Here is a 20,258-nt window from a genome sequence, read left to right as displayed (position 1 = left end):
ACAGCGCTGGTGTGTGGCCACACTTGATGACCAGCGCTGCAGCACCAGCGCTGGAATCCTTATTCCCCATGCCGAGAGGGGTGTTCGGCCAGCGCTGCAGCCAGGGAGTTGCAGCGCTGGAAGTGCCTTGCAGGTGTGGCCACTTACTAATTGCAGCGCTGGTGGAGGCTTTCCAGCGCTGCAAATCGCCAGTGTAGCCATACCCTTAAACACAGCGAATGAGGTGGGGGCGTTTCCTAGTATTTGGGGTGGGTGTGTTGTGGGTGCAGACTGAGGGGCGGAGCCCCGGAATTTGGGGCTCCAGGGGAAGATACGTGGCATGACTGGGGTTTTTATTCCAAATTCAGTAGTTGGTGATACCATAAAAAAACAGTCCCGGTATTTTGCTTGAAATGGCTGGAAGACGCAAAATTGCCAAGCCTGGGCACTGACCCTGGAGCGTGGCCCACCGCACAAAGAGCTGTATTGCCCTTCATTTCTTCTGTTTCTTGAGAGAGATCCCAAACCACATTTCTTTCAATGACAACACAGCCCAAGAAGGCTTTGAAGGCCGTGCAGGAGCCTTGTCACAAACCTGTTTGATAGCAATTTTCTAATTAGACACCACAGGTGCAAACTATGAGCGTTGAACTAGAAAGACACTTATTCAAAAGACTTTGCACTCCCTAGCTTACCTGATTTCCCGCTGACTTCATTCATAATTTATCATGTTATTAATATTATGAAACCCTTGTTTTTAGGTTTAGGAAGATGTTTCTTTCCAAACATCTATTTGTACAAAGATGTAACTTTAAGTAATGGGGAAAAATGCTTGGAAGTGCAGTAATTATTATCTTTCCAGTGAGACATTGCATTTTATTAACAATGTAATGTAAAACTTTACTGCAGCCACTGATTATATGCCTCTAATTTGTAATAAATCTAAAGCTAAGGGCTGACTGAACCTTTCATGTTATATAGGAAAATTAATCATAAAAAAATTCCTGTTATTTGCCACTTTACATAAAGTATATTGAGCCAAACAAATACACAAACAGCAAATATAAAACAAAGCGATGAAATAGGAAAGGCATTAAAATGATATTTTGAGTAGGATATGCTTAATTAATTTTTTTGCAATTGTTTGAAAAATTAGCCAACCAGACTACAGAGTGGATTGTGCTGACACCTCTTCCCCCACCTCCCTTTGGATGGACAAAGACAAACAAGCTGTTGGGAAATGGCTGATTTCTATTATGACTGTGTAAAGGGTATTTTCATTGTCGAATATGGTGAAAGGAGTATAAAGCCTCATTTTGTTCCCATTAACATCAATAAGAATTTTGCCAATTACTTAATATGAAAACAGGATCACATCTATATTTGCTTAATTATGAAGTGAGTACCACAGAGAACAATAATTGACAATTTGTTGTGAAAATGTTTCAGAAACATTTATTTTTAATTTTTAGTGTGGACAGTATGATGGATACGAATCTTCAAAAGGATGATCTCACAGGAACAATTAAGTTCATACCTCCCCTGTACAAACAACGTTACCAATTCATTAAAGATTTAGTGAATAAATACAAACCTAAAAAGGTTAGTATGTTTGTTTTTTCAGAGCTTAAATTTTAAAAGATACAGTAAATACTGGCACAAGACATCTAGAAACAGGAAATACCAGTGTTGTCTGACTTTCAATGCCAAGAACCAGCACTTCAGGGAGTTTTGTTAAATCTGAGTTACCTTGGCAAACTATTCTTGGCAGCCATGTTTGGCTTTTTCCAGGATCATATAACTAGTCAACTGAAGAAAAAACACTTGAACTCAAATGTTCTTTGGAGCTTAAAAACACAAATAAAAAGATGTTTGCTTCTTGCTGGGCAGAGGGTGGTTTTCTGAACATTTTATTGTTTTTCCTTTGAGAGGAAAAAATATTTAAAAAGACTCTTTTAAGGGCTTAGTCCCAGCTCCTTCCCCTAAAGGTTTGTCTTCACTGCAGTGTTAGCTTGGACTAACTCAGGTTTTGCCCCAACCCAACTCCTGTCCACATATAACTCAAGCTAGAGATTTTTAAGTGGTGCTTTAAACTCAAGGTAGCTTGAGGGTGTGGGCTTGAAACTCAAGTGCTGCTGATGCTTGCTAGTAATGCTGTGGGGATGCAGCAGCTCAAGTTACAACAACTCAGAAACAGTTAATCCAATCACTCTATATGTCTACTCTGCATCTGGAAACTTGACTCACAAAGTGGGTAGAAAGACTTGTACTAGCTTTGCTCGAGCTAGCACACTAAAAAAAAATGTGATGGATATTGCAGCACAGGTGGCAGCTTGTGGTAGCCACCTGAGTCCAAGCTCAGCCACGCTTGAGTGGCTAGCGTGAGCTGCTACCCATGTTGCAACTTCCACACTGCGATTTTCAGCATGCTAGCTTGAGCGATGTTAGCACGTGTCATACAGTGCTGCTTAGCAGAGTGGTTGCTCTAACTGTTGCAATGAAGACAAGCCCTAGACATCTTTCAGTCTCTCTGTTTTGTAGTGCCAATATAGTGCCAAGCTCATCTCTCACATTCACACAAAAATGCACACTCACACAAAAGAAAGACCTTAAGATTCTGGGATAGTGTTAGTATGCAATCATCTAGACAAAAATAAGAGTCCTTTTTTCCATTGGAAATTTAAGATGCCAAGGTACATACTGTTTTAAAAAGCTTTGAAGATGAAAAATGAAAAGTGCTAAACTTTTTTTAATTTTTTAAATTTTGAAATAAAAAAATGTTGGGATCTAGGGTTAACCTCAGTGTCCTCCCCAACATTTGGTCTCTGTGAAACAGATTTTAATGTCTCAGAGAATATGTGAGCTTATAACAGTCGTATAATGACAATTGTGTTTCCTATGTATTCACATTACCAATAGCTAATTTATTGCTTTAAAAGCACTTTTCTGTTCCACTTTATGAGATCATGACATTTTGATCTGGTTTTGAACAGGATCAGTTCAGTAGCTCTGTTGCATCTGAATCTATAAAGCTTTAATGCTTCTGTCTTGGCAATGCAAAATGTTAAATTTTTTTGGTAAATTAGTTTAGTGTAAAAACTGGAATTCGCTATTTATCAAAAGGTCAGATTTAGCCTGAGTAGAAACAGTTTAGGCTTCCCCACATCAGCTGAGCTTCAGTGTGCTTCAATCCTGATCTGCATGGAGTACCAGGGTGTAGAGCGGTTGTTTAGTTTGCATGCTCATCTAGTCCATGAGATTAAAATAGATGCCCTCCCTCCCATCCCATCACCCCCCCCCAACACAAACAACCCAAACTGGATTGAGACTACCAATTCATTGTTGATAGGGCCCTGCCTAGCTATCTAGATGGTGCTGGGCAGGTTCTTAACTTTATGCATTGTGAGTAGTCCCAATGAAATCAATGGACTACTCATTGCATAGAGTTAAGTATGTGCAGTGGTGCTGGAACAATTTTTATAGTGAGTTTCTGCCTTCAGCAGCCCATGTATTTGGGTTGTTATTACTACTTCAGGATGGGGGTGCAGCAGCACCCCTAGTTCCAGCACCTATGAGCATGTGTGTAAGTCTTTGCTGGATCAGGATCTAAACTATTGCACAGGAGTGAACCCTTATGCTCGTGTGGAGCCCTATTAACTGCATAAAGGCCAACCTGTGTAGAACAGTTTGCAGGACTGGGGTCTAAATGTCCTTTGTAAAGAATCTTTTCAATTCATGTAACTCTTGTAAATCTAAATGATAAAGTTTCATAGAAATGCCGTTCATTTAATTCCTATTTCATAAAAATGTTGTTTAATATCAAAGCAGAACATCTTTTTGAGTCACACAAATAACTTAAGAATATGGGGTATTAAGATGCCATTGTTTTCAAATCTACTTTATAGGTTGCAGACTTGGGATGTGCTGACTGTACATTACTGTGGATGTTGAAATTCTGCAAATGCATTGAGGTGCTAGCTGGGCTAGATATCAGGGAGAATGTGATGAAGGAGAAAATGTAAGATGCTTTTTGCATTATTTTTCTAAATAATTCAGTATTTGGTTCACCCTAACAGCATGTTGCAGCAGTAGTTGTCAAGAGATTCAGCATAAGGATAAATGTAAAGTTATGAACTATTTGGTAAGTAAAGATTGAGTATATTGGGAATTGGTATGGTGGTTTTGTAAAACTACTGGTATGCCATATGCTATTGTTGGCATCAAATCTGTTTATGCTCTTATGTGGTACCCTTATGATTAGCTGAGCACTTCCCAAAATTGACATTGCATAAGTTATATTTTGCTCCCTTTTCCTTCCAATCAATATGGATTGGACTTCGTTGTTTCTGTTTTTATTGTGGGAAGGTGAGGTCAGAGAAATGGGGTTTGTATTTTGCTGAGAAGGCACAGGGGCTTGTGGTTATGTGAGCTCTTTCAGGACTGAGTTCCAAATTTATGGACCAGTTGGTGAAAAAGCTCTTGTTTCCTGAACACAAAAGTTGAAGTTGAAAGTACCATTGCTGCAGTGATAGCTGTAGGATATAGATTGTACCACACACAAGTTTTCTTGGTAGTGGTTATTTACATGGGGTAAAGGAGCTTTGCATTTATTTATTTTATTACTGTATATGTTATTTGATAATGTATAATTTATAAACAAAATTTAAAAGGAAATTTACAAATGTCTTCAATAATCAATTTATTTTGGTTATTTTGTGCTGAAAGGAGGTTAATATGCATGCATAGTAACTTTTTAATTGGAAATTATAAGGATTTTTTTTTAGTTTTGGTTTGGTTTTTGTAAGCATCTCGGTTTGCTATGTTTCTGGAACTCTGTTGCCATGAAAACTGACAATAGCATCTCTTATCTTCAAAGATATCTGGCAACAAAGTAGGATTTTTGCAACCTTGGAGGACTATTGCTGAAGTCCAATTCCTCCTTTACTTTATTGTCTTATTGTAGATAGTCATGGCAGGTGGCTGCTTATTTGCATTAGGTTTGTTTCTTTTTCCAACGAACAATAAGAGGCACTTCATGGATTCCAAGGACACACCACGTACTTCCATTTTTCAGTTATGGGTTCTGCCTATGTCCAAGTCAAACTGCCTTTGAAGGGAAGAAATCACAAGCTTTTTTTGGCCACTTTTTTTTTTTTTTTGGCCACATCAGTTCACAAGAAATATGACAGTGTAACAGGCGGGTCCGGGGCTCAACCCTCTGAGGGGAGGAGGGGAGCCACACCGGCCTGCTTGTCTCACGGGGGTTCTGTCCTGTCTCTTTAAGGCTAGGACAGGCCCAGGCCCCCTGGTGCAGGGGCTGGGCGACAAACAGTCTAGATAGGTCTCAGGCCTTTGGTAGCAGGCTGAGCCAGTAACAAACAGTACAGGGGCTCAGGCCTTTGGTAGCAGGCTGAGCCAGTAACAACAGTACAGGGGCTCAGGCCTTTTGTGGCAGGCTGAGCCAGTAGCAAACAGTACAGGGGCTCAGGCCTCTTGTGGCAGGCTGAGCCAGTAACAAGCAGTACAGGGGCTCAGGCCTTTGGTAGCAGGCTGAGCCAGTAGCAAACAGTACAGGGGCTCAGGCCTTTTGTGGCAGGCTGAGCCAGTAACAAACAGTACAGGGGCTCAGGCCTTTTGCGGCAGGCTGAGCCAGTAGGTAGAGGGGGACGACTGCCACCCGTGAGTGGGGTGGCAGGGGGGGACACAGGCCCACCCACTCCACTGTGTCCCGGCCCGGGGCCCTAGGCAGCGGTCCTCACCGCTGCCGGTCAGTGGGGATCCTGACCGCAACACACTGACATGGGTTCAGTCTGGTCAGCAGCCTGACTGAGGTCAGCTGCCCCCGGGCCACTTCCACTATCCCCCTCTTGTCCTACCTGGTCCACGGCGTCTCGCCCCGGGAAGTCCCACTGCATGGGCTCGTCCCAACCCGGGCTGGGGGGTAGGTCTGGTAGGTCCTTAGGGAAGTCCAGCCAATCCTGCCCCGGGGGCTCCTCGGGGTAACAGCATGGCAGCTGGGGCGTTCCCCCGGGCTCCTCGTCGTAGGTGGCGCGGGGGAGTTCCGGCTGGTCTTCCCAGGAGCGAGGTAGGGTGCTCTCCGTCCAGTCCAGGCAGTCGCTCGGGGCTCCAGTGGTTCCTCCGGTAGGAGCTCCCTCAGGCAGGTCTGCTCTCCCCGGTGGCTGAGAGCTGACTGAGCTGGGAGGCCCGGCTTTTATTCTTCCGGGTCGCCGCCTGACCCTCTGAGGGGCGGGCTCACCATGCTGTAGCCCCGCCCCTTCCTGTGTCCGGGGCTCAACCCTCTCCGGGGAGGAGGGGAGCCACACCGGCCCGCTACAGACAGGTTAACACAGAAAGAAGCAAATAACTTCAAAGACAGTATATTAGTTGGAAACAAAGCGAAAGGCAGCTAAGAATGCTGCTTTCTTGTCTGTTTCTTTCCCCCATACTTGAGTAGGTTTGGTGTGAACTTAGAACTGTACTCCCCTGATTGGTGGTGCAGTCTTCTCTTCAAGGTTGAGATTTGGCCCAGGTCCTCTTCTGCAATACACATGGTGAAAGACTCTTTAAGGTCAGGCCCCATAAAAGGGCTTAGATTTTTTTTTTTTAATTCTGTATCAGTTCTCACTTGAGGCTTCATCACAGTCAAGGTTTCAGGCTCCACATTTAACTTAAATGTTATTTTTTCTGTGTAGTTGTGAAGCTGAGCGTTCATCTACCATTTTTTCCTGTATCAGGAATGTAGTCCACACAGGACATTGTGGTTATGTTTTAGTTTTTTTAATATCTCCAGGCTGCAGTGATTGGGTAATAAGGAAAAATGTATGCAGAATCTTCATAATTTCAAAAGAAAAACAAAGTAAAAATAAGTTTTGGGTTTAAAATCATCAAGGCAAAACATCTAAGCTGATTTTTTTTTTCCAGTCAGGAACTTATGGTTGGTCCCATAGATTTTAAACATTATCATAATTTAAAGATGGAGCCTCAGCCTGTGCACTTATTTATAGATTTCAAGTATCAGAGGGGTAGCCGTGTTAGTCTGGTTCTGTAGAAGCAGCAAAGAATCCTGTGGCACCTTATAGACTAACAGACGTTTTGCAGGAGCTTTCGTGGGTGAATACCCACTTCTTCGGATGCAAGACTTCTTCTTGCATCCGAAGAAGTGGGTATTCACCCACGAAAGCTCCTGCAAAACGTCTGTTAGTCTATAAGGTGCCACAGGATTCTTTGCTGCTTTTATAGATTTCAGTTAACTTCAGTCTTTACATAGTAGGTTTTTCGTTTGTTTGATTCCTTTAAGTCTTGGGTGTCTATTGACACACTCAGAAGATTATTGATGTATTGATATTTTTCTATGTAAGGGACTGTAGTGATTCCATCTTAAGCAACTATCCAGGAGACCCTCAAAAATCATCTCTTAGTAAAAATGGTCTTTTTAATTAAAGACAGACCTGTACTGGAAATTGTTTTGTTTGTTAAGAGGTACTTATCCTTGGTAAAAAGTTAACTTTAATGTTTTTTAGGAAGATTGAGTCATATTAATTGTTCAGCACCAAACAATTACAAATGCGTCCTTATCCTTTTGTCTTGCATGTTCCTGTCCCTGTTTGTTGCAGAACATGCTCAACTCCCATTGAAATCAACAGGAGTTAAGCGTATACAACTTCTTACAGGAGGCCCTTATTAAGGACAGACTCAGGACAAGAATCTTGTCTCAACCTTCTTGTATTGTGTTACAAATTGACTGAGGTTCCAATTTACTCAGTACTTAAAGAAACCTCAGATTAGTCACCTTAATTGATTTTATTAAATAATTTGTTAGAGCATGACAGAAAGGTACATTGTCAAGTCTGTGAGAACTGCTCCTTGCAGCCTAATGATTAGCTTGACCTATTTGTCTGGTTCTAATTTTGCTTACAACTCGGCATATTTTATACAGGAATTGTTTAGAGTTTCATTTTTTTAATTTCCTGTTTTTCACAAACAGACTTATTTTTAGCATATTTACAAACTTTCCAATAAATTTCCAACTGCATGATCAAACATCTGTTATTTACTTACTATATTTTGCTAACCTAAATATCTAGTAGTTGTTGGGGTTAGTGAAGAATATTGCTAACAATATTTATTCTTATTTAACAATTCCTGAGCTAATAATTTCTAGCAAGCTGGCATTTTCCTCCTCTTAGCACACTACATAGCATATAGGTACACTTGCTCACATAGCCAAGCTAATAGCTTTTATAAGGATATAGAGTTTTTAGGTCAACAACAGTTTACTTTTGAATGTTTTCCTAGGCATAGGTTGTCTCCCCTTCCTGCTGATTATCTGCAACCAAGTGAAAGATCTCTAACTGTGACCCTGCATCATGGCTCAGTCGCTCATAAAGATCCTTGCATGCTTGGTTTTGACTTGGTAACGTGCATTGAATTGTGAGTATTAAGCTTACGTGCTCCAATTTTTCTTATCCAACACATTGTAAATATAAATATTCATAGAGTAGAATTCCATGTTTCATTCTGTAAAAGCAGCAAAGAGTCCTGTGGCACCTTATAGGCTAACAGACATATTGGAGCATGAGCTTTCATGGGTGAATACCCACTTCGTTGGATGCATGTAGTGGAAATTTCCAGAGGCAGGTATAAATATGCAAGCAAGAATCAGGCTAGAGATAACATTGGAGAGGTTTTAGCTGGGGAGACTCTGGAAAAATCCCACCACGATTTCAACAGCTTCCACCCCACCATTAACCTCAGCCTGGACCAATCTACACGGGAGGTCCACTTCCTAGACACCACGGTGCAAATAAGTGATGGTCACGTTAACACCACCCTATGCCGAAAACCCACCAACCGCTATGCCTACCTTCATGCCTCCAGCTTCCATCCCGGACACACCACACAATCCATTGTCTACAGCCAAGCACTGAAGTACAACCGCATCTGCTCTAACCCCTCAGACAGAGACCAACACCTACAAAATCTTCACCAAGCATTCTCAAAACTACGATACCCGCATGAGGAAATAAGGAAACAGATCAACAGAGCCAGACGTGTACCCAGAAGCCTCCTACTGCAAGACAAGCCCAAGAAAGAAACCAACAGAACTCCACTGGCCATCACATACAGTCCCCAGCTAAAACCTCTCCAACACACGATCAGTGATCTACAACCCATCCTGGACAATGATCCCTCACTTTCACAGGCCTTGGGTGGCAGGCCAGTCCTTGCCCACAGACAACCCGCCAACCTGAAGCATATTCTCACCAGTAACTGCACACTGCACCATAGTAACTCTAATTCAGGAACCAATCCATGCAACAAACCTCGATGCCAACTCTGCCCACATATCTACACCAGTGACACCATCATAGGACCTAACCAGATCAGCCACACCATCACCGGTTCATTCACCTGCACGTCCACTAATGTAATATACACCATCATATGCCAGTAATGTCCCTCTGCTATGTACATCGGCCAAACTGGACAGTCCCTATGTAAAAGGATAAATGGACACAAATCAGATATTAGGAATGGCAATATACAAAAACCTGTAGGAGAACACTTCAATCTCCCTGGACACACAATAGCAGATTTAAAGGTAGCCATCCTGCAGCAAAAAAACTTCAGGACCCAGACTTCAAAGAGAAACTGCTGAGCTTCAGTTCATTTGCAAATTTGACACCACTAGCTCAGGATTAAACAAAGACTGTGAATGGCTAGCCAACTACAAAAGCAGTTTCTCCTCCCTGGGTGTTCACACTTCAGCTGTTAGAAGATGGCCTCATCCTCCCTGATTGAACTAACCTCGTTATCTCTAGCTTGATTCTTGCTTGCATATTTATACCTGCCTCTGGAAATTTCCACTACATGCATCCAACGAAGTGGGTATTCACCCAGAAAGCTCATGCTCCAATACGTCTGTTAGTCTATATGTTGCCACAGGACTCTTTGCTGCTTTTACAGATCCAGACTAACACGGCTACCCCTCTGATACGTTTCATTCTGTTCTTCCTTTGCATTGTACTTTGTAATGTGGCAAGACTCATTGAGGTCAGAAGGGTTGAAATTAGAGTTTAAAGCCTTTACTCTTAGCAAACTTGTTCAATCCTGTACATTTAACACTTTCATAATTCAACTGGAAGATTAGCAGGATGTGGCTGACTTTTCTAATGTGTGAAGTTAATCATATTAGGAACCTTGGGCAGTGTGTGTCAATAGAAGGGTGAAAAAAAGTATGAAAGAGGGAGAGATTATGAAAAATAGTAAAGAATCCCCTTTGACAACTTAGATTTATTCACTTTGCAGCACATTTTAACCACATGACTAAAATATTAGGCGGGGCGGGTCTAGGGATTTTGCCGCCCCAAGCACGGCAGGCAGGCTGCTTCTGGCGGTTTGCCTGCGGAGGGTCCGCTGGTCCCGCGGCTTCGGGCCTGCGGGAGGTCCGCCGAAGCTGCAGGACTAGCGGACCCTCCGCAGGCACGCCTGCGGGAGGTCCACCGAAGCCACGGGACTAGCGGACCCTCCGCAGGCAAGCCGCTGAAGGCAGCCTGCCTGCCGCTCTCGTGGCGCTGGCAGTGCGCCCCCCACGGCTTGCCGCCCCAAGCATGCGCTTGGTGTGCTGGGGCCTGGAGCCGCCCCTGATATTAGGACATACATAGTCTAGTTGAATTGATTGTAGAGAAAGTCAAAAGACCCTATAAGACTTTAAGGACCTATGTAATCCTATCCTTTTTCAGAATAGAGCACCTGGAAGCAGCAGAACTGGAAAAGTTTCCGGAAGTGGTATTTGGTTTTATGGCTCCAGCCATGGTTGTAATCAGCACTCCAAACTCAGAATTTAACCCTTTGCTCCCAGGAGTGACACTGTTCAGACATTCAGACCATAAATTTGAATGGGACCAAGCACAATTTCAAAGTTGGTGAGTTTGCTAGTTACTGTACATTACATTATTTGTACTCAAAACAGTAAAAAACAATGGTAGAGATTTACTTTTTAAATACAGTTTATGTCTGAGGGTGGTTGGTGTGTTGAAAAGTGAGTGTCTTGGGCCCAACTAGGGATAATATGTTAATGAAACCCTTGTATACTGTTACATTAAACAGATAAGTGTGGGCTGGAGTTTTGTGTCAAGTTGCAGTTGGCTTACTCTCATTGTAACAACAGTTGTAAAAATCTTAAACTTGTGGGTAAATATACAGAAAAAGAAGGAAAAACAGCTAAAACATTTGAAATGTGAAGTTTTAAGTAAGATTTTCATTTTAACAATATCTAATTTTCCCTTTAGCTGTAGAGGGTTTTTGTGGGTAAAATACCCTGTTTTGACTGTCTGGGATAGTAGTAAATATGGTATTAACTGTCCTTTTTTGGAAAAAGAGAAGAATTTAGTTGTGCTGGTTAGGAGCTGTTGTTGTTTAAAGTCCAGTCCTGTTTCCTTGAAAACAAAAAAAGACAAACACACACAAATGGGAACAGAAAAGAATACCAAATATAGAAAATGCAGCTTCTGTCTCTGGTGCTGACTCTCACTTGCAGCCTCACTACTGGAGAAACACAGGTGCATAACACGTGCTCTTATCAGCCAGTCCAAGAGCTGGCAAAATGGTACCAGCTTTGGGTTGTTTGGGGGATTGCTTTTAGCTGCCTCACTAGTTGTGAGCTCACATCTGTGTTGCAAAAGATGCAGGCTAAACCAGATTCTTATTAAACAGAAGGCAAAAAACAGAGATAGAAAAGAGGAAGAAATAAGTTGCAAGAAGGAAAAGAACTCACAAGGGAAAGGAACCCAACTCTTACATTCCAGGTAGTATTCAGGATTTCTGGTGTTGGCGGCGGTTCTCTCTCTCTCTGGCCTTTTCTGGTCAGGATGTTTAAGAACATAAGAATGGCATTACTGGGTCAGACCAAAGGTCCATCTAGCCCAGTATCCTGTTTGCCAACAGTGGCCAATGCCAGGTGCCCCAGATTGAATGAACAGGACAAGTAATCATCAAGTGATTCATTCCCTGTTGCTCATTCCCAGCTTCTGGCAAACAGAGGCAAACACCATCCCTGCCCATCCTGGCTTACAGTCATTGATGGATCTATCCTCCGTGAATTTATCTAATTCTTTTTTTAACCCCATTATAGTCTTTTGCCTTCCCAACATCTTCTGGCAAGGAGTTCCGCAGGTTCACTGTGTGTTTGTGAAGAAATACTTCCTTTTGTTTGTTTTAAATTGTTGCCTATTAATTTCATTTGGTGACCCCTAATTCTTGTGTTATGAGAAGTAGTAAATAACACTTCCTTATTTACTTTCTCCACACCAGTCATGATTTTATAGACCTCAATGTTATCCTCCCTCCCCCTGTGTTTCTCACAATCAAGACTATGAAGGCCCAGTATGTCATAGTGGGTTCCGGGAGACGGTGTGGGTGGCAGCCAGGATGGTAAAGCTCGTTCCTTCCAGTCCATCCATGCCCATAATACTACCATTCAGTGACACTCAGTTAAACTACATACAAAAAGGTGTGCCAACCTCATCCCATTAACATTAATTAATCAAAACACATTTCACTGTAAACATTTCCTCTCATTTCTAGAAACTTGCACCTCATTATCTCAACCTGTGACCTTACTAGAAGCCTCCAAGACTACTCCTGAGGGAATTCTGTGCCAAAAAATTCTGTGCACAATATTTAAAAATTCTGCATATTTTATTTGTCAATAAATAAATGTGGAAGCTCCAGAATGGCAGTGGGGAGCATTGGCCATTGTCTGCAAGGAGGTAGGAGATCACCCTGCAACCTCTGCCCCCCAGTACACGGATTTGTCGGTGAGGCACCCGATCCTAACACAATGCAAGGGCCAGGCCTGCCCCAGGATCACCCTGGGGCTCTGCCCTTCCATGCCAGGTACACCAGGATAGCTAGTGAGAGGGACAGAGTCTCGCAAGCCTGCCCAGCCCTGGCCCCTAATCCAGGTGTGAGGCAGGCAGGCAGGCTCAGCCCGGCAGGATCCAGGTGGGGTCTTAGTGTGGGGGGATCCTGGTGTGGAGTGAGAGGGTTCTCTGTGGGGCAGTTGTGTGTGAGCGGTTCAGTGTGGGGATCCGGGTGCAGAAGGGGATCATCTTGTTGCTTGTTGTGGGGGTTCCAGGTGCAGGGGGAATGGGACACTGCAGGGGGTACAGGTGCAGGTAGTTAGGGCTAAGTGGGCGGGTCTGGGTTTGGGAGGCTAAAGAGGGGCGGGTCTGGGTGCTGGGAGAGTGGGGCTTGGAGGGGTGAGGGTCCTGGTCATTGGGCTCAGTGTGGGAGTCCAGGTCATTGGGGCTCAGTGTGGGGGTCCAGGTGCAATGGGAGTGGGGCTCTTCAGGATGGGGTTTGAGTTTGGAAGGCTCAGAAAGGTGTGGTCTGGGTGCAGGGGTGGGGGTGGATGCAGGGAGGAGGGGCTCGGCGGGTATACAGATGTAAGGGGTGGGGCTTGGTGGGGTGGGGCTCAGGTGCAGGGGGAGTGAGACTCGGGGGCGGGGGGGGGTTGGGTATGGGGAATCCGGATGCATGGGGGTTGGGTGGACGGGGGAGCAACTGCCAGCATACAGTGATCACTTACCCCGTGGCTGAGGAGCGATGGGTACAGGAAGCGGGTGTGTGTGGAGCTTCCTGTAGCTGGGGGAGGTTTTTGGGGATGGGTCTGACCCATCCCCTCCTTGCAGGGGAAGAGGAAGTCCTGTCCTCCCCAGCCCAGCTGGGACTAGCAGCTGAGCCTGTAGGAGCCATTAGCCAGGGTGTCCCCAACTCTCATCCCCCATGCTGATGCCTCTCCACCGGGTGCCTGAAACAATGCACCCATGGAGCTGGGGAGGGCCTCTTATCACAGTTCTTTTAAACTAACCAATTCAGTTTGAACCAGTCAATTTGTCTTTACCTTTTGCTGACAAATTTAGGTAACAGTTTGAATTGGACTTCTGTTATATTGGACAACTTAAAGTAAAGGACTTTGCACAGCAGTGTGAACAAATACTTAAATAAAAATAAAACCATCTCCCAGGTTATTATATTGTTAAGGTTCTAACTTAAATTGGGAGATTCTCGAATCTGTCTTGGAAACTTTTTTCCATACTACTTTTATTTATTTTTAGTAACTGCTGTATGAACTGCTATTCTGGCTTTGAATTTTCTGAGGCTTGTTGTCTGCAATTCATCCATCTGTTAACTATACATCTGTGATGGTTCTTGTTTGAGTGATGGTCCCTATTGTATTCCACTCAGGGTTATGGGCATGCGCTATGTGCCTACAGCCAGAGCTTTTTCAAAGGACTAATGTTTGTTGGTCCGTGCATGCACCTTTGCATGGCCTTGTGGTTTCGCCCAAGGCAACTGCGTCTTCAGTTCCTTCTCACCACTGCATGGTCTGAGTTGGAACTTCTGCTGGTCTCTTGTCTTTGGTGATGCATTTTCCAAACTTTTCAGGAAAAAAATGTTTTGATTTTTGTACAGTCAGGATTCTTACATAATAGTTTTCTTGTTTCTAGAGTTTTGGATACTGTATATAGTCAAGGGTTTGTTTGTTTTTTTGCCGTTTTTGTAGTACTGTAATTTTCTTCTTTCTGAAAGTTCTGGTATGATTAAAGACTTTGGGTGCCGCTTTTGCAGTTTCCCACCAAATTATCTTCATCCCACCATCCAGGTTGGGATACTGGATTATGCTGAAAAGGCTGGGATTCAAAGTCTGTAGTTCCTGCCCTCATCGGTTTTCCCTCAGCAACGAGCATCAATGTTGTCTGTACTGTTTAAGGGTAACCCACTCTACGTCCAGGTACAGTGTCTGCCTCTCCATCCCTGCTTGTACTTGGGAAAGCAGTCTTCTGTCTTAAGAAGCACCTCATGGAAGTCACCATGGGGCCACAGATCCCCCCCGTACACCTGCCTGAACTGTCCAAGAGTGTGCCTCCTACTCCAGAGCCTGAGTCTGGCTCTGCTGGTACAAATGCTATGGACCCTGCACCAAGGCCTAGCCATGGGTCACGGAAGCATGTGCATAAGCATGGCAGGAAGTCTTCCTCCAGATCTAAGAAAGACCCCGCACCATCCACGAGTTCTGGCCACAGAGCAGTACTGCGTTCCAAGACCCACAAGTGCAGCAAGAAGTCACATCGCTCACCAGATCCTCCAGTCCCGGTTCTGGACCCACAGACCCCTCCTGCATTGGCTCCACTGGCGCCTTGTAAATCGTCAGAGCAGAGACATATCCCCTTACTGGCCCCCATTCCGTCCAGAGACCATGTACCATTGACTCCGGGGAAACTCTGAAGTACTCCTGGATCTCATGAACTGTTCTCCCAGGAAAAGATGAGGTCTCTGTGTATCATCTCGGATCCACCACCTTCTGGCCATTTTCCTACAATACACTCCATTCTCTTGGCTCCATCAGCACTGCCATTTGTACAGGGCTCTGGTTCCTCTGAGTCTGAGGATCCAGATGTTATGCATGGTCCGCCGCTACTGTTACGAAGATCTGACTGTCAAAGGGTTCCAGTGGCACCGTGACAATACCTTCCCTTACCTCAGCCCAGGAGTCACTGGTACTCATTGCCTTGGGCACCATCACTGCAACAGCTGGAGTAGGGGAGAGGGGGACACCCTGATATTAGCCCCTCCACCTCTGCACAGCAAGCAGGAGCTCCAAGGCAGAGGGCAGGAGCAGCACATGGTAGTGGGGGGAATTGATAGCATGCTGGGTGGCTGCTGCACAGGGAACTTAGGGGAGTGGGGAGTTGATAGGGGGGCTGCCGGTTCACCCTGGTTCCATGCCCCCACCAGCTAGCTGCAATGGGCTGTTCTTCCTTCAAGCAGAGGACAAAGCAGGTGGCTGCCAAACAATGTTATAAGGGAGTGTAACGGGGAGACGACTCCTGCTGGTTGTCCAGGGAATTAGCTTTTCCAGCTCCAGAGCGCCATCTGCAGGCTGGTGTCCTGCTTGCCGCTGGGCCCAAGTCCCTCCTGGACTGGTGCCCCTTTCAGGCCAGGGAACCCCCAACCCCCTATCCCCACCTCACCTCAGTATATGGCTACTGCCAGTCACCGTCTAGCCCCCACTCACTGGGGCAGACTGCAGTGTACACGCATTCATCATACGCAAGAGGGGTTTTGGACCTGCTGTCTCTGCCTGCCCTTGGGCTGCCCTCTGCAACCCCAGTACCCTTCTTTGGCCTTTAACAAGGCCTGCAGCCTGGGGGGTTTCTAGGCTGGAGCTCCCCAGCTCCTCGGGCCTTCCCCCAGCCCTGCCCCACAGTACCTTTTTCTGGCCTTTAACAAGGCCTGCAGCCTGCGGGGTTTCTAGGTCGGAGCTTTCCAGCTCCTCTGGCCTTCCCCCAGCCCTGCTCCAATCTTGGTACCCTCTCAGCTTCCAGGCAGTCAGGTCCTTCCCTCTCTACCACTAGAGAGAGATTCTCTGTGTGCTCCTGTCCCACTGCCCTCTTATAAGGGCTAGCTGGGCCCTGATTGGGGCGTGGCTGCATCTGTGGCTGGTTCCCCAATCAGCTTTTCCTAGCAGCAGCCCTCTCACAGCCTCAGCCCTGGGACAGGGCTGATTTCAAGCCTTTCAGGACAGGAGCAGGTGACCACCCCGCTACAGGGAGCATTGCACAACTTTAAACGAGCATGTTCCCTAATTGATCAGCATCTGAACAACAAAACAACGTTAACCGGGATGACTTTAAGTGAGGAGTTACTGTACTGGACATTTTGCATGCATTGGTACCACCCAGAGTGGCCCTATTGATCAACAGTGCCATTCTACAATTGACACACGACGTGTGCCCCCACCCTGAAAGGGGAGGAAAAGAGATACTACGTCCCCCCATGGGTCTGAGTTTCAGTTCTCACATCTTCTGCCCATTTCCCTGGTGATCTAGGCTGCTGTGAAGCAGGTTAAACAGCAACATCCACTCTCCACACCCGCCGGTAAGGAGGGCAAGAGATTGGACCATATGGATTGAAAAGTCTTCTTTGCCAGCCTCCAGTTCAGGATCTCAAATTACTGGGCACTGATGGCCAAATGACTTTTTAAAATATGGGCATATGGCAGATTTTGCGGATAAGCTACCTCAACAGAATCATGCCCAACTCAGAGCTTTTTTAGAGGAAGATACATTGGTTGCTAAGTCCATACTTTAGGCTGTGGTTTATTTAGCAGACACGTCCTTGTGCATATTGGTGATTGGAATTGTCACGAGGAAGGAATTCCACAGGTTTCCCTAGGGAGGTACAGAACACAATTGAGCCCTACCTTTTGATGAGTCACATCTCTTTAATCAGAAGACAGATGGTTCCTAGAACTCACTGAAAGACTCCAGAACCATCTTGTGTTCCTTAGGCATATATCTGCCAGTGCCAAAGCTGAAATTTTACCATTTGCTGCCTATGAAATGCTACGGGTCTCCCTATTTCTACAGCCCTCCACCGAAACACCCAAAGGTTCACAGATCCCATTCACCTGTTCTGATGGTGCAGTCCTCTGTGCAACACTCTCAATCTTCGTAAGCAATATTTCTGAGTGCAACTAGAGAGCCGCCAGTCACTTTGCACCCCAAAGCTCTTGCCAGACACCCCTTTCCGGGGCTGTCTCAAACTATTTCTTCTAGCATGAAGAGCGATAACAACGGACAAGTGAGTCCTGAATGTGGTTCAGCCTGGCTATACCATCAAGTTTGTGGCCTTACCTTACGCCAGCTTTATCATACCCATTGGCCACCATATCCTTGGAATAGTGCAGAGGAAGAGAGGTGGCCCTTTTAGATCTCTTTCTCACCTTAATATAATTCCCATGCACACTGTTATGGACCTGAGATGTCTCCGTTCTCATCTATATAAGAGTCAAGACTGTCACTCTGAAGCCTTATTATGTCTGTAGAGTCAGTGAGAAGTGATGGGAACTGCTGCAAGCATGCTTGCAGCTGTTTTCTTTGCATCACACTGACTCAACATTCTAGGCTTCTCTTTTTGTTCAGAATATCATCAGGTTGGTGTCGCAGCCTGTTACTGTCCAGTTTTTAAGTTCTCAGACGTTTTGACTTTACAAATTAAATCTGTTAGACAGCAAGACATGTATCTATGCCATGCCAAGAGTCCCTAGAAGACCATTGTGATACCAGAGGTAACTAAACCAATCACCACCCCTCCTATACAGCTATATTGCATGTAGCAGTTTAATTGGTTGTATAAGGGAGACTGCACAGATGATGGAGACATGACCCAACTGTCAGTTTTTCAAACCCACCCACACAGCAACACAACCAGCACACACAATAACCTTAAGCATACACAGCTCCTCACTGCAGCATATATCCCTCATTCTCTATATGTACAAATCAACACAAATTTCCCAGCACATCTCCCCCAGACACAAATCAATGCAACCACGTACACAAAAACACAGCCAGCAAACACAGTAGCCCCAAACACACACAGTCCCTAACCACAGCACACACCCTTTATTTACCACCTACACAAATAAATACAAATCTCGCAATACAACACAACCACCCACACAACAACACAACCAGCACACTCTAACCCCAAACATCACTCTGAAGCCTAGATTATTGAGTAAGTGTGATGCAAAGGAAGCAGCTGCAAGCATGATTCTTTTGTTTAGACTATCACCAGGTTCAATAATCACTGGGATTCATCGTCTGGTACCATCCAAATTTTATGTTCTCAGCCATTTTGACTTCATAAATTACACCTCTACAACAGTATGGGCTTTCAGATACTAGTATAGCTATACTGGGCCTGCAGACTTTGAGATTCAAGCATATATTTATATCATTTAGCCAGTATTGTCTTTTTTAAATGCACTCTTCTCAAAAGATAATAGTGTGATTAAATTCTGAAAACTTGACAAAGTACAAAAAGCTGATGTTTTCCATAAGCTGTTGTATTTTATTCATTCTATCTGCTTTATTGAGAGAGAGAGAGAGAGAGGGGGCATAATAATGAATATGAATATTTTCCAGCAGGTGCTTGTGAAATATTAAAGGAATTTTGGTTTATTTAAAAATGCAGAGATAACAATTTAACCCAGTGGTGGGCAAACTTTTTGGCCCGAGGGCCACATCTGGGTGGGACATTGCATGCAGGGTTATGAATCTAGGGCAGGAGGTTAGGGTGCAGGAGGGGTGCAGGGTGTACGAGGGGGCTCAGGGCAGGGGGTTGGGGTGTAGGGAGGGGTTCAGAGTGCGGGAGGGAGCTTGGGGCAGGGGGTTGGGGTGCGGCAGGGGGATCAGGGCAGGGGGTTGACGTTCAGGAGGGGTGCAGCAGGGGGCTCAGGGCAGGGGGTTGGGGTGCGGGCTCCGGCCCGGCACCACTTACCTTGAGTGGCTCCAGGTGGCAGCGATGTGCAGCGGGGCTCAACCAGGCTGCATGCCTGCCCTGCCCCCGCGCTGCTCCCGAAAGCGGCAGCACCACATCCTGCAGCCCCTGGGCGGGGGAGGGGAGCGGAGGGCTCCGCGTGCTGCCCTCGCCTTCAGGCACTGCCCCCTGCAGCTCTCATTCGCCGCGGTTCCCTGTTCCACCTGCCCCCAGGGGCCTCAGGGACATGGTGCCGGCCACTTCCAGGAACAGTACGTCCAGGGCAGGCAGGGAGCCTGCCTTAGCCCCGCGGGCTGGATCCAAAGCCCGACAGGCCGGATCTGGCCCATGGGCCATAGTTAGCCTACCCCTGATTTAATCTGATTTCACAGTACTACAGACTAAGGCTCTGATCTTGAAAATGCTTATGTATGTGCCTAACTTTGAGCACGAGTAGTCCCATTGAAATAAATATTCTTGAATTTAAACAAGTGCATAAGAGCTAGCAGGATCGAGGTTTTAGTTTTTGCACTGGTGTTCATATTTCTTCATCACATTAAAAATATGACCATTCAATATAATAAGTTACATTATTTTTCTTAGGGCAGTAGCTGCAGCTACTCGCTATGATTATACAGTGGAATTTACTGGACTTGGGACCCCACCACCTGGAACTGAGGATGTTGGGTTTTGTACGCAAATAGGTGTGTTTGTGAGAAAATATCCAAAGAATGGTGAAACTGTTAACTCTGAGAAACACACGGAACATGCTTACAAAACTGTAAGTATCTCCTGCTCTCCCTCTACATATCCATTTAGTTTACTTTGTATAGGGATCAATAAATAACAACAAAGGGATAGTTTTGTGAGACAGAATCATAAGGGTTATGTGTATACCAGAGTTGACTATTGCTACATGCTACAGTGGCTCAGCTGCAGTGCTTCAG

The 20,258-nt window shown here is 45.2% G+C and overlaps 1 protein-coding gene across 9 annotated transcripts in view; it reads left to right on the top strand.

The window, feature by feature from the left end:
* The window catches only part of HENMT1 (HEN methyltransferase 1), a 49,342-nt gene that overhangs the window by 25,581 nt on the left and 3,503 nt on the right, over positions 1-20,258 (top strand). For 6 of the 9 annotated variants that reach the window (XM_045026321.1, XM_045026317.1, XM_045026319.1 and 3 more), the window contains 5 exons: positions 1,452-1,581; positions 3,885-3,997; positions 8,275-8,409; positions 10,722-10,904; positions 19,915-20,092. In XM_045026321.1, the coding sequence (XP_044882256.1) occupies positions 1,462-1,581; positions 3,885-3,997; positions 8,275-8,409; positions 10,722-10,904; positions 19,915-20,092 (729 nt within the window). In that variant the 5' untranslated portion in view covers positions 1,452-1,461. Of the gene's footprint in view, positions 1-207; positions 224-742; positions 1,378-1,451; positions 1,582-3,884; positions 3,998-8,274; positions 8,410-10,721; positions 10,905-19,914; positions 20,093-20,258 lie in introns of those variants that run through there. The other 3 variants (XM_045026316.1, XM_045026315.1, XM_045026323.1) reach the window with 3 other exon arrangements.

This window comes from Mauremys mutica, chromosome 8 (assembly GCF_020497125.1).
Source record: "Mauremys mutica isolate MM-2020 ecotype Southern chromosome 8, ASM2049712v1, whole genome shotgun sequence".
NCBI lineage: Eukaryota > Metazoa > Chordata > Testudines > Geoemydidae > Mauremys > Mauremys mutica.
Note: the sequence above shows the minus strand (reverse complement) of the source record. Positions and strands in the feature narration are given on the sequence as shown.